General features: G+C 44.5%; 1 protein-coding gene across 8 annotated transcripts in view; it reads left to right on the plus strand.

The window, feature by feature from the left end:
- The window catches only part of PHIP (pleckstrin homology domain interacting protein), a 603,903-nt gene that overhangs the window by 25,565 nt on the left and 557,803 nt on the right, over window positions 1–20,535 (plus strand). For all 8 annotated transcript variants that reach the window (XR_004538753.1, XM_033937026.1, XM_033937025.1 and 5 more), the window contains exon 4: window positions 14,372–14,522. Coding sequence is in view for 7 of the 8 variants with exons in the window: in XM_033937026.1 (XP_033792917.1) it covers window positions 14,372–14,522 (151 nt within the window). In the remaining variant the exon portion in view is untranslated. The remainder of the gene's footprint in view (window positions 1–14,371; window positions 14,523–20,535) is intronic.

Below are 20,535 nucleotides of genomic sequence, written 5' to 3' on the forward strand. Positions count from 1 at the left end.
ACAACAGGGTTCCAGGGGGAGAGGGAAAGGGGAATGACAGACAGACAGGGGGGCTAGGGAGAGACACAGACAGAAAGAATGACAAGACAGACAGGGGGCCAGAGAGACAGAAAGGAAGACAGACAGACAGCATCCAAGGAGAGAGAGACAAAGAAAAAAAGACAGACAACAACCAAGGAGAGAGAGACAAAGAATAAAAGACAGACAGAGGCGAAGGAGAGAGAAAGAAAGAAAGAAAGAAAGAAAGAAAGACAGAAACACACATCTATTCTAGTACCCGTTAATGTAACGGGCTTAAAGACTAGTGTGTATATAATGTGTTTGATGCCATTACAGAGTTCTCCCCAGCATCTTTTAGCCGGGCACTCCGCCTGGCTAATTTAGGTGAGCGCCTGGCTGTCATCTAGGTTCGGTACTTTAGGGCATTTTGAATTCTTGCAGTCTGAGCATTTCTCCCTCTAACTGGCCCATCTCCTTCACCGTCACTTTTCCGATGTTTTCTTTGTCAAATGGGCCCTGGCATATGTTTTATCCCAGGACAAGTAGGCAGCATATTCTCACACAAGGGTGATGTCACCGAAGGAGCCCCGGTATGGACCACTTCAAAAGTGTATCACCACTTTAAGTCTTTAGAAAGTTTGCAGTAGCCAGTACCGCACATGCGCGAGTGCCTTCCCGCCCGATGCAGGGCACGTGTCTCCTCAGTTTTTTCATTTCTGCGGAGCTAAGACGACGCAGTTTGACGGTTGTTAAACTTTTTCTTGCGCTCTTGCAGTTTTCTGACTTGTTAGTCAATTCCCTTTTTTTCTTTGGTGTTGCTTTCTTGTTAAACAAAAAAGAAAATAATTTTCAGTTAGCTCATCTTCAAGTTTGACTTGGCGAGGCCTATTTGTTCACTTCAGCCTCTGACTTCAATTTTGCTGGGCTGCTGTTTCCTGTACATGTCAGGCTGCTTACTGAGTTTCTTCAAGTGACGCTGTGTTCGAGCTTTTTTGATTATTTTGGGGCTCTTGTGCCGTTTTCAATTTTGTTGCTGTAAAAAAAAAAAAAGAAGAAGATAAGGATCTTTATTTTTCTTCAGCAACGGACTTCATGTCGTCCTGGAAATCAACACCGTCTTTGGAGTTCCCCGCACCAGATGTGTGGGGCCGAAGTTTCGACACCACAGGATCCATTGACACCGCAGAATCCATGAAACTGTAGGATCCAGTGACGTCGACTCCGGTGTTAGTTTCCTTGGACTTTTTTCAACAAAGACTAATTGATGTTGCTACCAACTCCGGTGCTGACCTGCCTCCGGTGTTGTATCATGCTGTTTCTAAGTCAGTTGGCTAGAAAACTTTCCCTTACTCCATTGGGACTCGGGTCAAAATGGCATTGAGTCAAGTCATGCTGACCTCGACAAAGTCCCGTAAGGGTCCTGTCTCGATCTTGAGGAGTGGCTCAACATTGGCCTCATCCTCATGGGACTGGAGCACGAAATAAATGGTACCGGTGAAAAAGCCAGCAGTATTGGCGTTTTTCCTTAAGTTCAAACAACTGGGACTCACCTTCATGTTCAAGTCATGCTGACTTTGGTGAAATCCCGTAAGTACCTGGTCCCCATCTGTGGCTCGACATCAGCCTCTTCCTTATGGGACAGGAGCGTGACACCGATGGTACCGCTGAAAAAAGCTAGCGGTACCAGTATTCTCCCTTAAGCAAAACATTGACAAATTGCTACGAGAAGAACTGGGTGAGAGTTCTTTCACTTGTTGGTACTGACACTGTATCCGTGTTGACACCACCTCTCTCAGTGCCGGTTCAGTCTGAGTCACTCACAGCACCGACCACAATCTCAAGTCTTCGATACTGATTCTCCATTACTAGCCTCATTTTATCCCAAAATTTTGATTTGGATGGAGACTCTGAACAGGTACCATTTTTTACTGCAAGATGATGGTGATTTTTCATCTTTAGCGTTGTCAGCGCATTCTCTTTCTGCTCACGGCATCGTCTTCCTCTACCTTACTCTGCCTCTTCAGTCTTTAACTCCAGTACAGAGTTTTTGGAGTTTGGGATTATGACTGACCAGCAAAGAAAAATATTGAAGTTTTTCCTTCTTCCCTTTTTGAAGGAGACTTTCTATATCAGTGGTCTCAAGCTCAAACTCTTTGCAGGGCCACATTTTGAATTTGTAGGTACTTGGAGGGCCTCAGAAAAAATAGTGTCTTATTAAAGAAATGACAATTTTGCATGAGGTAAAACTTTAAAGTTTATAAATCTTTCCTTTTGGAAAAGTCTTAATAATAATAATAATAATAATAATAATAAATCAATTATAGCTAAAGAGACATATGATCAAGAAAGTGTTTTATTTTACTTTTGTGATTATGATAAACATAACGAGGGCCTCAAAATAGTACCTGGCGGGCCGCATGTGGCCCCCGGGCTGCGAGTTTGAGACCACTGTTCTATATGGATCTAGAGTCTATTTTTTCCCGTTTTCAGGGGCTTCTCTGAAGCTTGAGTCTTCTACAGAGTGGTTCCTATTTCTGCGTTTGATACGCCTCAACTTCTTTATGAATCTCTAGTGATATAATATATTTTGAAGAAGTCTTCAGGCACTAGAGTCTAACCATCTGTATCTGCTCCTTCTCCTTCTCAATCTAGGAGATAAAGGCAGCATTCACGTCAGTGCATCAGGCTGCTTAACAAAAGTCTTCTCAGCCCTTTTGACTTGTTCCTCAGGAGCTTATCCTCAAAACTAAGACTTTCTTTTCGGTGCTTATATGGAAGGAGAGCTGATATTTCTGTTGTAAACCGAATTCATATTCTCCACAGCATTGTCTTGTGCTGCTTGACTCTGCCTTCTCCATAAAAAAAATATAAATAAAAGTAGAAACAATGAACATTGACTTTTTCTGGGTGCCAGACCAGGGGGAAGGAAGGAGGGAGGGAGAGAGGGGAAGGAAGGAGAGGAGAGGAGATGCCAGATAATGGAGGGGGAGAGGAGAGAGATGCCAGGGCAAGGGGGGAGGGAAGGGAAACTAAGGAGACATGCCAGACCAGAGGGAAAGGAAGAAGAGGAGGTGCCAGAGCAGAGAGGGAGAGATAGGAGAGGAGAGCGATGCCAGGGCATGGGGGGAGGGAAGGGAAGGAGATAGATACCAGACCATGGGATGGAGTTGGAAAGAAGGAAGGAAAGGAGAAGAGAGAGATGCCAGAGCATAGGGGAGGGAGTAGAGACAGAAAAATGGAGAGGGGATGAAGCTGAAATGAATCATGTACAAAGGAGAGAAAGGGTACAGGATATACAGTTTATTGAAGCAACATAAAAAGAGGGAAGATGCTGTATAGAAGAGAGAGAGGACACTGGATGGAAAGGGCAGAGAGAGGGTGGATAGTAGATGGAAGGAGTAGAGAGAGCAGAGGCTGGTTGGAAGGGGCAAAGATAGAGGGCAGATGTTGTATGGAAGGGAGAGAGGACAAACGCTGTATAGAAAGAAAAGAGTGAAGAGAAAATGATTAAAGCAGAAACTACAAAAGGTAGAAAGAAATGTAAAGTACTACATGTGGAAAGCAGAAACCCGAGGTACAGCAATACGATGGGAGGGATGTTATTGAATGAGAGTACCCAAGAAAGGGACTTGGGGCTAATGGTGGACATGACAATGAAGCCGACGGCACAGTGCGCAGCGGCCGTTAAGAGAGAGAGAATAGAATGCTAGGTATAATCAAGAAGGGTATTACAACCAGAACAAAAGAAGTTATCCTGCTGTTGTATCGGGCGATGGTGCGTCCGCATCTGGAGTACTGCGTCCAATATTGGTTGCCGTACCTTAAGAAGGATATGGTGATACACGAGATGGTTCAGAGGAGAGCGACACGTTTGATAAAAGGTATGGAAACCTTTTATACGATAAGAGATTAGAGAAACTGGGACTCTTTTCCCTGGAAAAGAGGAGACTTAGAGGGGATATGATAGAGACTTACACGATTATGAAGGGCATAGAGAAAGTGGAGAGGGACAGATTCTTCAAACTTTCGGAAAATAAAAGAACAAGAGGGCATTCAGAAAAGTTGAAAGAGGACAGATTCAAAACGAATGCTAGGAAGTTCTTCTTTACCCAATGTGTGGTGGACACCTGGAATGAGCTTCCAGAGGGCGTAATAGAGCAGAGTATGGTACTGGGGTTCAAGAAAGGATTGGACAATTTCCTTTTGGAAAAGGGGATAGAGGGGTATAGATAGAGGATTACTGCACAGGTCCTGGACCTGTTGGGTCGCCGCGTGAGCGGACTGCTGGGCACGATGGACCTCAGGTCTGACCCAGTGGAGGCATTGCTTATGCTTATGTTCTTATGAAATATTTTTTGTTGCTTTGCATAGAATCAAGTAGTATTGTAACTGTATTGATAAAACTTTATAAATAGGAAATGGAAATAAGGCAATTTCTTTTGGACTAAACCTCTTTCCTCAGGTCAGGACAGGATACCATAACAGCAGTATACTGTATTGTCTTGAAGAAAGATTTGGCCTCTGAAAGCTAATTGAAAAATGGATTAGTCCAATAAAATGGTATTTTCTCATTTCTCGTTATTTGTTTAATTTCTATTTGTTAATTTTTAAAGTGGTGATTGTTATGTATCAGTTTTTCCAAATTTACATCTACTGTCTTTATATTGTGTCACTGTTTCTGTGGTGTTGCATTAGTTTAACTTTTTGTCTACATATTTCTATTTTTAATTTGTGATTATTTTATATTGGGCGAGGGTGTTTCTGTGTTCTGTGGGTATGAAAAGGACATGGTTTTCTGTTAGCATTGACTACAAAATCAATTGACTGTGCAGGATCTGGCTTGTTTAGTTTTACAATTCGTGTGTTGGTGTTCTAGTGCTCATTGCAGTGTTTAAGATGCTACCATTTCCTAGGTGCACCCTTGTGTGGCTCATGGATTATTACTAAAAACTTTTTTATATAGAGGAGGGGGTTGTTAAAAAATGATCAGCACTGGCTTTCATATATATACTAGGCACACCACTGGATTTAATGACCCTATTCTAACCACCAAATTTCCCTGTCCCATCCCACCCGGCTGAAAAAAATTTCTGGGGAGAATACTGCTACATTTTTTCATTCCTGGGGCCCCTTAGCCCTTTGGCCTTTAGGACCTTTGGTCTTTTGGCCGCTTCCTGGCTGTTACAATCCCTGAGTTCTCGGGATCTGGAGTTTTCTCCTTCCCAATCAATTGGTTTTTAACACCTTTCAGTTATACTGCTGTTTTAGCACCCAGATACATTCTTTTCAACCTTTCCCGAGTCTCAGCTCTCGGGGTTTCAAGGAAGCCTGTATTTCTATGTCATTCCTTCTGGCTTCCCGCATGTGCTTGCGCTTTTCCATCACTTAACTAGAATGAACAGAAGCAAAAAATCACTGTTCCTTTTTTATAATAAGGATGCCTATCAATTATGAATCTAAAAAGATTTACCTTTAGCTCTATGAGGAAAAGTACTGCTTCCATCTTCCCAACATCATAGGTTCCACATATTCATGTAACTTGCATATCCATTTTGCTGGCACCAAAGTTTCAAACAGCATGGGGATTTTTCAGCCAACACTCCTGGAACCAATTTTTATCTTCACTAATTCTCAGACCTGCTAATGACCCTGTGGAATGGAGAGAGTTATGGCAGATATCAGGGGGAGAAAAAGTTAATGGAGAATCACCATAAGCAATAACACAAAATGGGAGTCCCAAAGAAGAAATCAGTTCTGCCTGAGCTTTTATCTAATAAAGACACCTAAGTAGCTAGAAATATATCATTCTCACGTAGATTTGTTATCTTAGTTGCTAGCAAGGAGTTCCTGGAAAGATGAAAAAGGTTAGACAAACTTTAAAATTGCAAATTACTATAGCTGCTGTGAAATGGAGAGAGTTGTGGCAGATATAGGAATGAAAAGGTTAAAAAATAATCAAGAAAAGTCTCAGAATCAGCATAAGCAATAACACAGATAGGAGTCCTAAAAGAGAAAACACTGCTCTGATGGACCTTCTTATACTAAGCATGCCTAAGTAGCGTCTGATGTCATAGGCACCGTTTGGACTTCCCACCAGAAAACTTTCAAATCTGATTGGGCGTGCTTTAGATGTGGTTTGGGCAAACACACCTGTAATGACTTTTAATCAATTCCTTCACTTCTCAAAGCTTTTACTAGAAGCCATTTGTCATCTGCTTAATCTGTAGAGGCTCTTGTTACCAAATTCTAAACGAAGTTCCCTCCATAGCTCTATGCCTTAAAACGCTGCTTTTATCTTCTATACATCAGGGGTTCAAGTCTTGAGTGCGGTTAGCAAATATTTGATATTCATTTTTCTATCAGAAAACCTTCAAACTCTTTAGCCATTCCTTTGCTTAAACATATTTAAGTTGATCTTTAAAATGATTTGCAGCAATTCTTAGCAGCCTGTTCTATCTCATCCTAAACCCCCCTCCCCCACTCCCTCCTGAAGCATGAAACCACAACCAGCCAAGCTGAATATACCAACAAGAATGTCTCTAGGGTACATCTTAAAAACATGTACCTTCCTTCAGTACCTGTCCAAGCCCTCTGAAGTTTTAGTAAACTCTTCTACCTGTTGCCCTGTGCGGATATTGGATAGAAGGAAATCCATTCCTACCACAATGGCTTGTAACAGAGAGAAGATGAATGTATCTGATGCACCTGTGCCTGCAAACTGCAGAATGCTGATGAAAAACAGCAAAGTTCACCACTTATGAGAGCTGTTAAGAAGTTGTTAAAATGAGTGAAGGTGAGATTTGAACCGGTGAGCTTCAGAAGATGGACAAGGTGCAACAAGGCACATTAACCTGGTGAGCCAGAAATGCTTTCCTTGCGGTGACTGTGATATCATTCCTAAGTATATGATACATAGGCAGGTCAGTCAGCTATGATATGACAGGGCAGTGAGCTCCACCTGGGTAGAAGCTGTTGTGGCCTGATCATACAGAGGTTGCGAGTTCAACACCCAGTGTATCTTTTAATTGTGGCATACTATCTTGAAGGTGTAGCTTGATGATCTCACAATGAGGTCAGCTTTGTGAAGCTGAAGAGCTCCATTTTGCAATGAGGGAAAATGCATGTTAAGGTCTGTATCTGGTTTTTCTTTTTTTAAGCGCTGAGAAATGAAGTAATGTGTGCATTAATGAGATGTTTTTCATGTTCTTTCTTTGCTCTCAAGAAAGAGCTGATTGCAACACTGTTTGTTGAGAAAAAAGAGGTGGTGTTTTTTTAAGCAGGAAAGCCAAAGGTGGTATAATGAGTAAATCATATTACTATTTGGGCAGAAAAGTACTATGTTTTCCATGCAATATGTTTATATTGATGTGCTCTATTGATATGGTGGCTTATTAAATCTATTAGGAGGGTGAAAGAAGAAAAAAACCCATATTTGAACTCACTATAGAAAATATTATTGCAGAAGCGGAAAGCATGCCTGTCTTGCGTCTATAGGAAGTCGCCAGCTACAAAAGCTGAAACTCCATTGAAATGAAGCAAAAACCACACTTAGACCAGCTTTTTCTTCGCCTGCATTTTCCACGATGTTTAGACGTGGTCTACCACCTAACTAGCGTCTATGTGGTGCCTATACTTAACCACGCCAAGGTTACGCCCCTGTTACGCCCATGTCTGCAAACTTAGAAGCGACTTTTCCCAAAGGCGCGTCTCTTGTGTCTTTGTTCTGAGAACGCCTAACTGACGCCTAAGTCCCAATTAATGCTTGTTAAGACCCTTAAATTGCTCATTATCCACTTAAATTGAACGTCTAAACCATGCCTAAAGTTAGGTGCAGTTTGCAGAATCGGGGCCTTAATGTTTTTTCAACATCTCTTGAACCCTGGAGTCCTCCTTTTGCATGGACAATCTTCTACCCATGTACTTGTAAACACATGGAGCTACAGGGTCTCTCCAGTTATGTCAAGAATCTCAGAAAATCTGGCTTTGGGCAATTGCTTGCCTCCTTATCTTGACATTTCTCTGTTTTTACAGGGGAGTAGAATTCCCTATCAGAGAAACTCAGTGGAATTATTCAGCTTAACCAGTGGACTCCCAGCTCTCCATTCTTTTAAGTTCAGTGGGGCACTCCATGGGTGGACTTGTTGGTGACTCGCACCAATTCTGAGCCGCCCCACTTTTGCTTCAGACTATACTCATTGCATTGTCTGGGAAATAGGCATCTCTTCTGGATTGAACAAGCATGTTCCGTCCTCTCATTTCAGGTTAATGTCCTTGGTCAGACTATAACATGAGTTCGCCACCCTGCTTCTCATAGCTACTGGGTGGCTCAGATCGCATTGGTTCTCGCTTCTACTTCACTTCAGCACGAGGGAGCAAGTACCTCTGCCATTTTTGTCTACTCTGCTTTCTCAGTAGCACGGATATTTTCTATTTTCCAACCTGCAATCATTCCATCTGGCAGTTTGGTTTCTTTTGGGCTGAACCCTTCTGTATTACATCTCTCTCAGCCTGTCTGCAAGATTATCAATGCCTCCAGGAAACCAGCCACTCTATATTGTTATCATAGACAACAGTGAGTTAAGTTTTCTTCTTGGTGTCTTATTCATCATCAGGATTCCACTTCCTTGTCAGTTGAAATGGTGTGGATTTTCTACTTCGTCTATTAGTCTATCTCGGTGCTATTCTAGTTTTTCACCTGCTAATAGAGGGACAGCTTCTTATGGCTTATCCCTTGGTTTCCAAGTCCATGAAAGGACGTTTCAAGGTGAAACCACCTCTCAAACCTCCACCTGTAGTCTGGGACCTTGATGGGGTTCTTTCCAGGTTAGTGAAGCCTCCATTTGAGCCAATAGCCACAACTCATCTCAAGTTTTTCACCTGGAAAGTTGTTTTTCTTACTCACTTCTGCCAGGAAGTTACAAGTGTTGGTGGCAGATTCATCCTTCACAGTTTTTTGCTATGATAAAGTGATTCTAAGCACGCAATCACAGTTTCCACCAAAGGTGGTGACAAACTTTCCTCTCAATCAATTGATTGTTCTTCAAATTTTTTTTCCTAAGCCTCATTCTCATATAGGAAAAACAGCTTTCTGCATTCTGGATTATATGTGCTTTGGCTTTTTACTTTGCTGGGACAAAGACTTAGAGGTCTTCTCCCCAACTCTTTGTCTCTTTTGATCCTAACAAGTTGGGGCATTCTGTTTCCAAGGGAAAATGCTTGAGTACCTGATTGTAAAAACCGCTTAGATAACTTTGATAGGCGGTATATAAAAATCTAAATAAACTTGAAACTTAAATAAAACTTGAAACTACGGTAACTGTTTGGCTACTTGTGTTTCGTTCTGCTTTCCTTAACCTGGCCTGCACTTGGTGAATTATTTCATGGGCCATGAAGTCTGAGCTATGGCAGCTTCTGTAGTTTTCCTTAGATCTACTCCTATTGTGGAATTCTGTTCAGCTGCCACCTGATCTTCAGTTCACACATTCACTTATCATTATTGTCTGCAGTTTTTCTCCAGACGAGATGGACACTTCGACCAGTTTGGATTCTAAAATTTATTTTTTGAAGGCCAACTCTCCCACCATCCCATTCTGGTTAACTTGGAGGTCACCCATGTGTGAAAATATGCTGCCTGCTTGTCCTGGGATAAAGCACAGTTACTTATCGTAACAGGTGTTATCCCAGGACAAGCAGGCAGCCTATTCTCACATATGGGTGACATCATCGACAGAGCCCGGATGCGGAAGCCTCGCAAGCAGACTTGCTTGTAGAAACTAGAAGTTTTGAGTTGACCACACCATGCATGTGCGAGTGCCTTCCTGACCAGCGTAGGGTGTGTCTCCTCAGTTCTCAGTTTTCCGCGGAGCCGAGAAGTCCGTCTGACTCTCTGCGTTTAACTTTTTCACTTCGTGCTTTTTCTCTCACTGCGGTTTGAGTTATTTTTTTCACGAATCGCTGTGCTTACTTTTTCTAGTTAAAAAAAAATGTATTTATTTCTTCCGTTTGGCTGCTAGGGCAGGCCGCTTGGCCTCAGCCCAGGGGCTTTGACCTTGCAGCGGCTGTTTTTCTTTCTATGTCTTGGCCTTCTATGTTCCGATACATCAACATCCCATCACTAAAGAATATAATATCAAAAATCTCACATATTGCTTATGGGATCTGTTCACTGTTCCTTCATAATGCACCTTATACTCGTATTTATGCCCTCAGAGTTGACTCGTTTCTCAGTAGCTCACGATTCACCTCTGGTCCAGGCACTTCTACGTGGGCTTGATGAGCATTTTGGTTATCTTAACCACAAAGATTTGATTCTGGCTGCAATTATGCTACCACAGATTCATCTTCGTTGGATTGAAGACAATGAAATGAAGATGAATCTTCAAGTGTCTTCCTCAAGCTGGAGAAACTGTGGAGCTAGATGCACAATGAAGCATATTTGGTGGCCTAGTTTGAAAGTTAAGACTTTTTTGAAAAGTATCAATTTTTCAGATTTTGTGGGGGTTTTTCTTCTATGTCCCGGCCAGGTTTCAAGTTAGCCAGTGTCAATGTGCGATTTCTCTTACGGACCCACACACCAGGTGCCTCAAGTGCATTGGGCCACATCATCCAAAGTCGTGCGAATGCTGTGCTACTCTTCAACCTCGAGCCCTTAAACGTTGTCTACTTTCAGTGGAGAAGCTCTTCCAGATGGATTCGACCACTTCTTCGACTCCGAAGCCGACCTCGGTCTCGCATTTGACCGAGGGCCCTCCTGCCTCCACTGCTTTGACCTCGAGCCTCATCAGACCTTCTTCGTTTGCAGCAGCTCTTTCCTCGACGACGTCTGCTGTATCTCCTTCTGTTTCCTCAGGTCAGATAGCTCAGCAGACAGTTCCACCGATGGTGCTTAAGGAGCCTAAGACTTCCAAGACAAAGCACATTTCCACTGCCTTGGTGGAACCTCTAGCCAAGGCAAGTGGTCCGGTTTCGGACACGGATCCATCCTTGCCGGCTTCTTTCCAGACCATGTTAGAGCAGCAATTTGTTCAGTTCCTTACCAAAAAGGGACCGAAGCTAGCTACTCTAATCCAGCCTGGGCATTCTGCAGACTCCCGTGAGGTCGAGCCTCCTTCTGTGCCTCAGTCTGAGTCATCACACTTTATGCAGGGAGCAGAGTCTCTATGAGTGTCTGGTCTGGCATCTAAGCACGTGAAGCAAGGAGCAGATTCTTTGCAAGTGCCTCGGCAGGAATCCTCACACTCCATACAAGGAGTAGAGTCTTTTGGGAGTGCATCGAGGTTCCTCCATCAAGCCTCTGGAGCTTCAATCCACAGCCTCCAGTCTTACCCATTCTTTGGTGGTATTGGCTGCTTCCCTCTCTGGGGTGAAGTTTCCTCGATCTTCGAGATCTGCTTCCAAGCACCGTTCTCACCGACGGTCGAGACCTTCATCGAGGCATCCTTCCAGGCATAGTTCTTCTAAGGAGCGTCCTTCTTCAACTAAGCCTCGATCTACACCTACTTCTACTAGAACACCGACTCCTCGTTCGAGGTCTCCACTTCCACACCTTGAAGACTCTGCAGCTTCGCTTGCCTCGTCCAAGTCTCCCTATTCTTTTGATAACCTTTTTTCCAGCCGAAGCTTCATCTTCTACCCAGGCAAGTCCTTCTCGAGGCAAGGCATTACCAGATCCTGTGGACTTGGACCTTCAATTGGATGCTGGTTCCAAATATTCTAAGGAGTATCTCAAAGTCATGCATCTTCCTCAACCTCCAGCAGAGTCACTTAAGCTTCCTATTCACAAGCTTTTATCTCAGACTTTTACCAGATGCCTGGAGACTCCTTATGCAATTCCAGCTGTTCCAGGAAAATTAGACTCCAGATATAAAACTCTCCATTGTAAAGGATATGAGAATTCACAGTTGTCTCACTAATCCCTACTTGTGGAGTCTTCCTTGAAAAGATCCCATCCTTCCAAGGTTTATGCTACCGTTTCTCCTGGAAGAGAAGGGAAAACTATGGACAAATTTGGACATCGCATCTATCAAAATGCCATGATATCCTCTAAAGTCCTCAATTATAATTTCCATTTTGTCACTTATTTTGAGTTCCTTATTGCTCTTTTGCCTAAATTTCTCACTTATTTAGACACTCAATAACACTTTGAATTTCAGGAAGTCATTGCTTCTCTATCACAACTCAGATTACATCTCCTTCAGTCGTCTTATGATGCCTTTGAGTTGTCTGCCCGGGCGGCTGCTTGTTCTGTAGCAATGCGTCGCCTTGCCTGGCTTCGTACCATTGACATGGATCCTAATCTTCAGGACCTCTAGGCTAATATTCCTTGTGCAGGCAATGACCTCTTCGATGAATCTATCGAGGCAGCCACCAAGAAATTGAATGAACATGAAAAATCCTTTGCTTCTATTGTCAGACCTAAGCCAAAGCCAGCTCCTGCAAAGCCTACACGCCCTCCTCCCATTTATCAGAGGCGTTTTGCTCCGAGGACGGCTCCTTACACTTGCCCTCCTCCTAAGAAACAGCAGCTTCAGAAGCAGCAAAATCTCAACCTTCTGTTGCACCTAAGCCTACCCAGCCTTTTTGACTGTTTAAAACAGCATAACCTCCACCGTTCTGTCTCTGACTTCTCTTCCCGCTATCGGAGGTTGTCTCCATCATTTTTACCACCGATGGATGACAATAACATCCGACCTCTGGGTGCTGTCCATCATCACAAAGCTACATGCTGGACCGGGGGAGCAGGTAAGGGATGCTGCTGACCGGGAGAGCAGGGAAGAGGTGCTGCTGATCGGGGAAGCAGGGAAGAGGGACCGGGGGAGCAGGGAAGAGGTGCTGCTGATCAGGGAAGCAGGGAAGAGGGACCGGGGAAGCAGGGGTGAGGTGCTGCTGACCGGGGAAGCAGGGAAGAAGAACCGGGGGAGCAGAGAAGAAGTGCTGACCGGGAAGTAGGGAAGAGGTGCTGCTGACTGGGAAAGCAGGGAAGAGGAACCGGGGGAGTAGGGAAGAGGTGCTGCTGACCGAGGGAGCAGTGAAGAGGGACCGGGGGAGCAGGGAAGAGGTGATGTTGGACCGTTGGGGGGGGGGGAGGGAAAAAATGGGTTTGTAGCTGGGGCTGAAAATAGGGGACATGTGAGGGAAGGAGGCTTTACTAGCACCCATTAATGTAATGGGCTTAAACACTAGTAGTTTATAAAATGGGACACATTTGAAGTGATTTAGAAAGTAATTTGCACAAACAGTTTTTCCTTGAAGTTCTAGTGACCATATATTTACAAGACATTTTAATATGTGCTGTGCTTAACTTTTATTTAGCAGTTTGCTATTTGTCTTCAAAAATTGAAATAAGAAATGATGGAAAGTGAGAGACAAAGAAAATAAAGTGCAGTTCTTCAAATACCGTATTTTTTGCTCCATAAGACACACTTTTCCCCCAAAAAAAGTGGGTGGAAAAAAGGGTATGTCCTATGGAGCAAATACCTAAATCTACCCCTCCCCCCAGTTACCTTATTTAGACCACTGCCCGCCCCTAGCCCGCCGCCACTGCTGCTGGTCGCTCGCTGCCTCCGAAAGTAGAAGAAGAGAAAGGCCAGGTGGGTGCAGCGATTGCATGCTGCTGGCCCGGAAATCTTAACCCCAACATCAATTCTGGCATCGGGGGTAAGGCTTCTGGGCCGGCCATGTGCAATCGCTGCACCCGCCTGGCCCTTCCCAGCAGTTCCTTCTGTTCCGGTGCCGCACTGCTGAGCCAGGAGTCCCCCCCGCCGCTGATGCTTCATCGATGTGTCCTCACAGCGGAAGCAGCGGGAGGTAATTAAATCCAGCGGGAGGGTGGGCAGGCTTGGGGGGAGAGGAAGAGGACAGAGGCTGGAAGGCAGTGAGAGGAACAGGAGGGAGGGAGGAAGGGACAGTTGTTGGGCCTGAGGAAAGAAAGAAAGAAAGAAAGAAATCACCAGACAATAAAAGTAGGAAAAATGATTTAGTGATCAAAATGTATTAGTTTTGAGAATTTTTATCTGCTGTCTATATTTTGCACTATATTTGTCTATTTTTCTATAGTTGTTAATGAGGTGACATTGCATATTTAAAAAAAAGTCATCTGCCTTGACATCTGTGCCCTGTCCCTGCCCACCCTGTCCCGGCCTACCACTAGTCCACCAGAGGAGGGACAGGGTACACAGCCTAGCAGGGAGGGGGGACAGGGTACACAGCCTGGCAAGGAGTATGGGGTTGGGTGCAGAGCCTGGCAGGGAGAATTTGGTTCAGAATGTATTTTTTCTTGCTTTCCTCCTCTAAATCTAGAGTGCGTCTTATGGAGAGAAAAATATGGTAAGATTTAAGCTAATGTTCTTCCTTTATTTCTCTGTTATCTTAGGTGAAATATTATAGGCATTTGGCACCTGATCATTTGCTGAAAATATGTCAACGACTTGGGCCACTTTTAGAGCAAGAAATTCCTCAGAGTGTTCCTGGAGTACAGACCCTGTTAGGAGCCGGTCGCCAATCTTTACTACGCACAAGCAAAAGTATGATTATCAAATAATGAAATCCATGTTTAATAAGCTGTATAGTAGATATGAAGTGTTTTATTTCAAACTGTTCGCTGTACCCTACTAATATTCTGATTATCTACATACCTATTGAAAGCCATTTTTTTATTTTCTTTCGGGTCACTAGCTTGTTCTATATAGGTAAAAACATAATTTCCCTCCTCCATGGTGTGCTAATTGCACGCACGTTAAGCTGCCTGCAGTGAATCTGTGTTGAATGACAGATAAGATAAACACAGTATTGTTTCACATAAGCCTTATTTCATTTGCAGATTTAATGAAGATAGGGCTGATATAAAGTACAGGTCTCCCTCCATATTCACGGGTTTGGCTCTCGTGATTTTAGTTATTTGAGTTTTTTGCAGCCATAAATGCTGCAAATTAAATTTTATGAAATGTTGGGAGTTTGCGCTGTGTTTTAGAATGCCGCTCTCTTTGTCTCCAAACAAAGCAGCTTCACTCACGTGGTTTCATCCCTCCTGCGACATCGCTGACTCTGCCCCCCTCCCCCTGAGTGTGACATTATCATGGGGTGTTGAGAGAAAAGTTCAGCGCCAGAGAAGTGTTTGACTGAGTTTTTTGCTTCAGTCTGGTTGGACAAAGACCATCATTGGAAAAGTGTTTGGCTTTGAGTTTTGCTGCAGTTACACCAGAGGGGAAAAAAACTACCCTGGATCAACTTGTTGGGAATTCTTTGAGAAACAACTGAGCGTGGTCGTACCTTGCAATTTTTCACAATCCGCATGCGTTTTGACCTTTGAACAGTGTTATCTGCAAATTTAATCACTTCACTCATCGTTCCAATTTCCAGAACAGTAGAGACCCCTGCGGCACTCCACTGTTTACTCTCCTTCATTGAGAAAAATGACCATTTAACCCTACCCTCTGTTTTGTATCTGATAACCAATTCTTAATTCACAACTGAACTTTGCCACCTATCCCATGACTAATTTTCTCAAGAACCTCTCATGAGGAACTTTATCAAAAGCTTTCTGAAAATCTAGATACCCTACATCAGTGTATCACCTTTTTACATCTATGGACCGGCGGAAATAAAATAATTATTTTGTGGACTGGCACCGGTCCACGGACCGGCGGTTGAAGAACACTGGGCTAAGTTGTAGGCTAGATCCCGCCCATCTCCGCTAGGGGACCCTGCCCCCATAATAGTACTAATTGTAACACTATTTTTTCCATTCATTTTTTATATATACACACAATATGGTATAGGCGGAATAGAAGTCCCTAATGTAATGTAATATAATCTTAACACATAATGGTTAACCACAAAATTAAACTACACAAAGCACACACTGTATGCTTCTCAACATTCATTCCTACCAGAACACAGATAACTCCTATGCAACTACGGGACCAAAAACTAAAAGTACTAATATACTGTATAAAATATATTATACTATTATTATAAACGTAATTATAAAAATTCTCTCCCTAAATCCTCCCTCCCCCCTGAGTGTGCATATAGTAAATCTACACAAAGGAAGAAAAATGATGCCTATTCATTACAATACTTTTCCAATGGCCCCCAAATCTTTACGAATTTATTATAATTCCCTTTTTGCAATGCTATTGCTCTTTCCATCTTAAAAATATGAGATAACGAATTCCACCAGAATGTGTAATTAAGATTATTGTAATTTTCCAGTTATTGGTAATATGTTGAACGGCAACCCCCGTCATAATTAATAAAAGTTTATTATTATGTGATGATATTTGACTCTCTTTTTCTCATAAAATAAAATCGTATCATAAGAAAGTGCAACGTGGTTTTCCAATAGAGAATTTACTTGAGTCCAAATTGAATTCCAAAATAATTTAATACAGGGACAGTAGTAAAGTAGATGATCCAATGTCCCTGGTTCCAGATTACATTGCCAGCATCTATTAGATTTAGAGCTATCTAACTTTTGTAAACGAACAGGGGTCCAAAACGCTCTATGCAACAAAAAAAAAACCAAATTTGCTTCATAGATGCTGACACTGTACATCTTATTCTCCAAGACCAAATTCGTGGCCACTGAGATGCAGAAATCTGCTGCTTAATCTCAATGCTCCAAATTTCTCTAAGACCACATTTTGGTTTTTTATTCAAGTATCCAGATAACAATTTATACCACAATGCTGCTTGATGTCCTAGGAAGTCTGCTTGGAAGCATAGGAACTCCATACTATATTGATTATTAAGATACTTCCATTCAGGGAACCCCACCTGAATGATGAAGGGTGGGTGGGTAGGGTTTTTATCATTATTGGTCTATTAGATCTGTGTTTTTCAACCGCTGTTCCTGGTGTGCCGCAGGGCCGCCATCAGGGCAGTACTACCAGTCCTGCATTCAGGGGCCCGGAGCTGACAGGGGGCCCGAGGCAGGGGCGCCAGTAGCTCGCCAAGGCAAAGTGAGTCGATCACCCAGGACTCACTTTGTCTTGGCGATCTAATCTATCGAGCCGATAAGTCTTCTTCTCCCCGACGTCAATTCTGCAGTCGGAGAGGAAGTTCGGGCCAGCCAATCGCTGCCTGGCTGGGCGGAACTTCCTCTCCGATTGCAGAATTGACGTCAGGGAGAGCATGCGTCGGCGTCGGCTTTGGGGCCTGTTATCCATTGGTGGGTCCTGTTCCCCGATGGCAGCGGCAGTGGCAGTGGCTTGGGGAACGAGAAAGAAAGAAAGGGGGCAGGCAGGGAAACAGAAGGAAAGAAGAGAAACAGAAAAAAAGAAAGAAAGGACAGGGAGAGAGGAAGAAAAAGTTGGGGGAGGGAATGAGGTGTGGAGGAGAGAAAGCATACAGGCTGATAGAAGGGAAGAAAGATTGGATGCACAGTCAGAAGAAGAAAGTACAACCAGAAATCACCAGACAAGGTAGGAAAAATGATTTTATTTTAAATTTAGCAAAGTGGAGGCAGTATTACCACAGTTTTCAAAGGAATTTGCCCAAATAACTTAATTGTTAACTGGGTAAATTCCCAGAGATGAAAACTTCCCTTCACTTACTATGCACAGTTCTGAATTTATATCTGCTGTCTATATTTTACAATATGGTCACCTTTTACTAAACCGCAATAGTGGTTTTTAGCGCAGGGAGCCTATGAGCGTCAAGAGCAGCGCTGGACATTCAGCGCAGCTCCCTGCGCTAAAAACTGCTATTGTGGTTTAATAAAAAGGATGGAGGGTATATTTGTCTATTTTTGTATGCTATAAAAACCAAATACAGAGAGAGACTGAGAGCTGTTGACGAAGAGCTACGTGTGTGTCTTTCTTCGATTCCAGCCAGAATATCAGCTTTGTGTTCAGCCAAACAGGCCCAGGTTTCGCACTGAATAAAGTATTTTATAATTTTTCACTATTCTGTTTACTTAATATTTCATAATAAAGTAATTATAAAATACTTTCTTTGTGTTTATTTGATTCCTATTCAAGAGAATTACTTTATATATAGTCAATATAGGCACAGAGTTAAATTTTTTAACATTTTCTAATGGTGGTGTGCCTCGTGATTTTTTTCATGAAACAAGTGTGCCTTTGCCCAAAAAAGGTTGAAAAACACTGTATTAGATTATATGTGTTAGATTTTAAGTGCTATATTGGAATCAATATATGATTTATCCCAGGACAAGCAGGCAGGTATTCTCACTAGTGGGTGATGTCATCCGACAGAGCCCCGATACGGACATCTTGCAAGCATGTCTTGCTTGAAGAAACTCAGAAGTTTCGAGATGCCCGCACCGCGCATGCGCCAGTGCCTTCCCGCCCGATGGTCCGGGCGTGTCTCCTCAGTTCTTTTTCTTCCGCGGAGCTGAGAAGTCTATCTTCAATTTGCGCACATTGAATCTCTTTTTTTGCCTTCTGTTTTGCCGCGGGTTGAGTTCTTTTGGCTCTCCTGTGCATTTATTTCATTCTTTGATTTTTTTTTTTTTCAAAAAAAAAAAATAAAAATTTTTCCTTCCGATACCGGGTCGGCCGCGTGGCTGGGGCCCCGCGCCTTCGACCTTGTGGCGGAGCTTTTCCGGCCTATGTCCCGGTCGATTACCGGTTTTAAAAAGTGTAGCAAGTGCCAGCGCGCAATTTCTCTCACGGACCCTCTTTGACGCTGCTTACAGTGTCTGGGACCGGATCATTTCCCGAAATCGTGCCGGCCTTGCTCCACTCTGACGGCGAGAGCGTTTAAGCGCCGCTGTCTACTGTGGGAGTCCATGTTCAAGATGGAAGCTTCATCGGATCCTGCAGCTTCGACATCAACATCGACGGGTGCTTCGACTCCTTCAGCGAAGCCCTCTGCCTCCCCGGCTGCTTTGTGGAGCTCATGCAGACCATGGGGCCTCGGCTGATTGCCACCATCCAGGGTGACCTCCCAGCTTCGGCTTCGAGGGGCGGACCGCCCCCTCCTCCTTCTCCTCGCCCCACGACCTCGTTGCTCGGCGAGGAGGAGCGGCGAGCGGTGTACGGGTCTTCGAGGAGGTCCTCCGTTAGTGCTGTGCCTCCTTTGGAACCGATTCCCTCGACGAGGGCCTCCCTTAGTGATATGCCTCCCTTGGAGCCCATCCCCTCGAGGAAAGCCTCATTTAGTGACCTGCCTCCCTTGGAACCGGTTACTCTGCCCCATGACTCAGTGTGGCGTCCACCTTCGGGGCCACCCAGTCCTGGGCATAGCAGGAAGCAGGACGAGTTCTTCTGAACCCCCTATCAAGTCTGGGCGTCGTCGGGGGAGGCGCCGACTCTTTCGCCTCTGCGATCGACGGCATCGAGTCCGATCTGCTCCTTGGAGGCGTCTGACCCAGTTTCTCACAGACGGGTTCGATCCCCTTCGAGGCATCGAGAGGGGCATCGATCCAGACATTCTTCGAAGCATTCCTCTCGGCACTCGACCGTCTCGCCTCAGAAGAAATTGCCTCGGTTGGGGTATGCTGCTTCGACTGGGTCTCCTCCTCCGGGCCCGGAGTTCGAGGACCCCGAGGTTTTCTACTCGTCCTGTTGCTCGCAGGCCTCTCTGGAGCCTGAAGCCTCTTCTTCTTCTAGTCTGTCTCGCAGACCGGCGACGGCGGACCAACTGTCCTTTTCATCGTTCCTCAGGCAGATGGCAGATGACATGGACATTACTCTCGATGCTGGGTCTCGATATTCCAAGGAGTACCTCGATACCATGCACTTGCCTCGTCCTCCGGCAGAGTCCTTGCGGCTTCCCCTGCACAAGCTCCTCGACCAGACCTTCATGCGATGCTTCGAGTCTCCTTACTCTATCCCTGCGGTCCCTGGCAAATTGGATGCGCGGAACCGCACGGTGCATCATAAAGGCTTTGAGGGTCCTCAGCTTTCTCACCAGTCCTTCCTGGTCGAATCCTCGCTCAAGCAGTCTCATCCTGGCCAGGCCTATGCTTCAGTGCCTCCGGGCCGCGAGGGCAGAACCATGGATAAGTTTGGTCGACGCATCTATCAGAATTCGATGATGACGTCTCGAGTCCTGAATTACAATTTCCACTTTGCAGCCTACTTGGAATTTTTTCTACCTGTGCTTCGGAAGTTCACACCATACATCGAGTCTCAGGCTAGGTTTGAGTTTGAGGAAGTGGTTGCTTCGCTGTCCCAACTTCGGCTTCAGTTGATGCAATCTGCCTATGATGCCTTTGAGCTCACAGCCCGAGCGGCGGCCTGCTTGGTGGCGATGCGCCGGTTTGCCTGGTTGCGGACCATTGATATGGACCCGAATCTTCAGGACCGCCTGGCGAACGTCCCGTGTGCTGGGGCGGATCTTTTTGACGAATCCATCGAGACTGTCACGAAGAAGTTATCTGACCACGAAAAGTCCTTCCAATCTATCCTTCGGCCGAAGCCTAAGCCTCAGCAGTCTCGACCTTCTCGCCCGCCGTTGATTTATCAGTGGCATTATCAGCCGAGGCAAACTCCACCTGCGAGGCAACCGGCGAAGCGACAGCCTCCCCAGAAGGGTCAGCCTAAGTCTCAGTCGCCTGCTGTCCCT

Source organism: Geotrypetes seraphini, chromosome 3 (genome assembly GCF_902459505.1).
Source record: "Geotrypetes seraphini chromosome 3, aGeoSer1.1, whole genome shotgun sequence".
In the NCBI taxonomy this organism is placed as follows: Eukaryota; Metazoa; Chordata; class Amphibia; order Gymnophiona; family Dermophiidae; genus Geotrypetes; species Geotrypetes seraphini.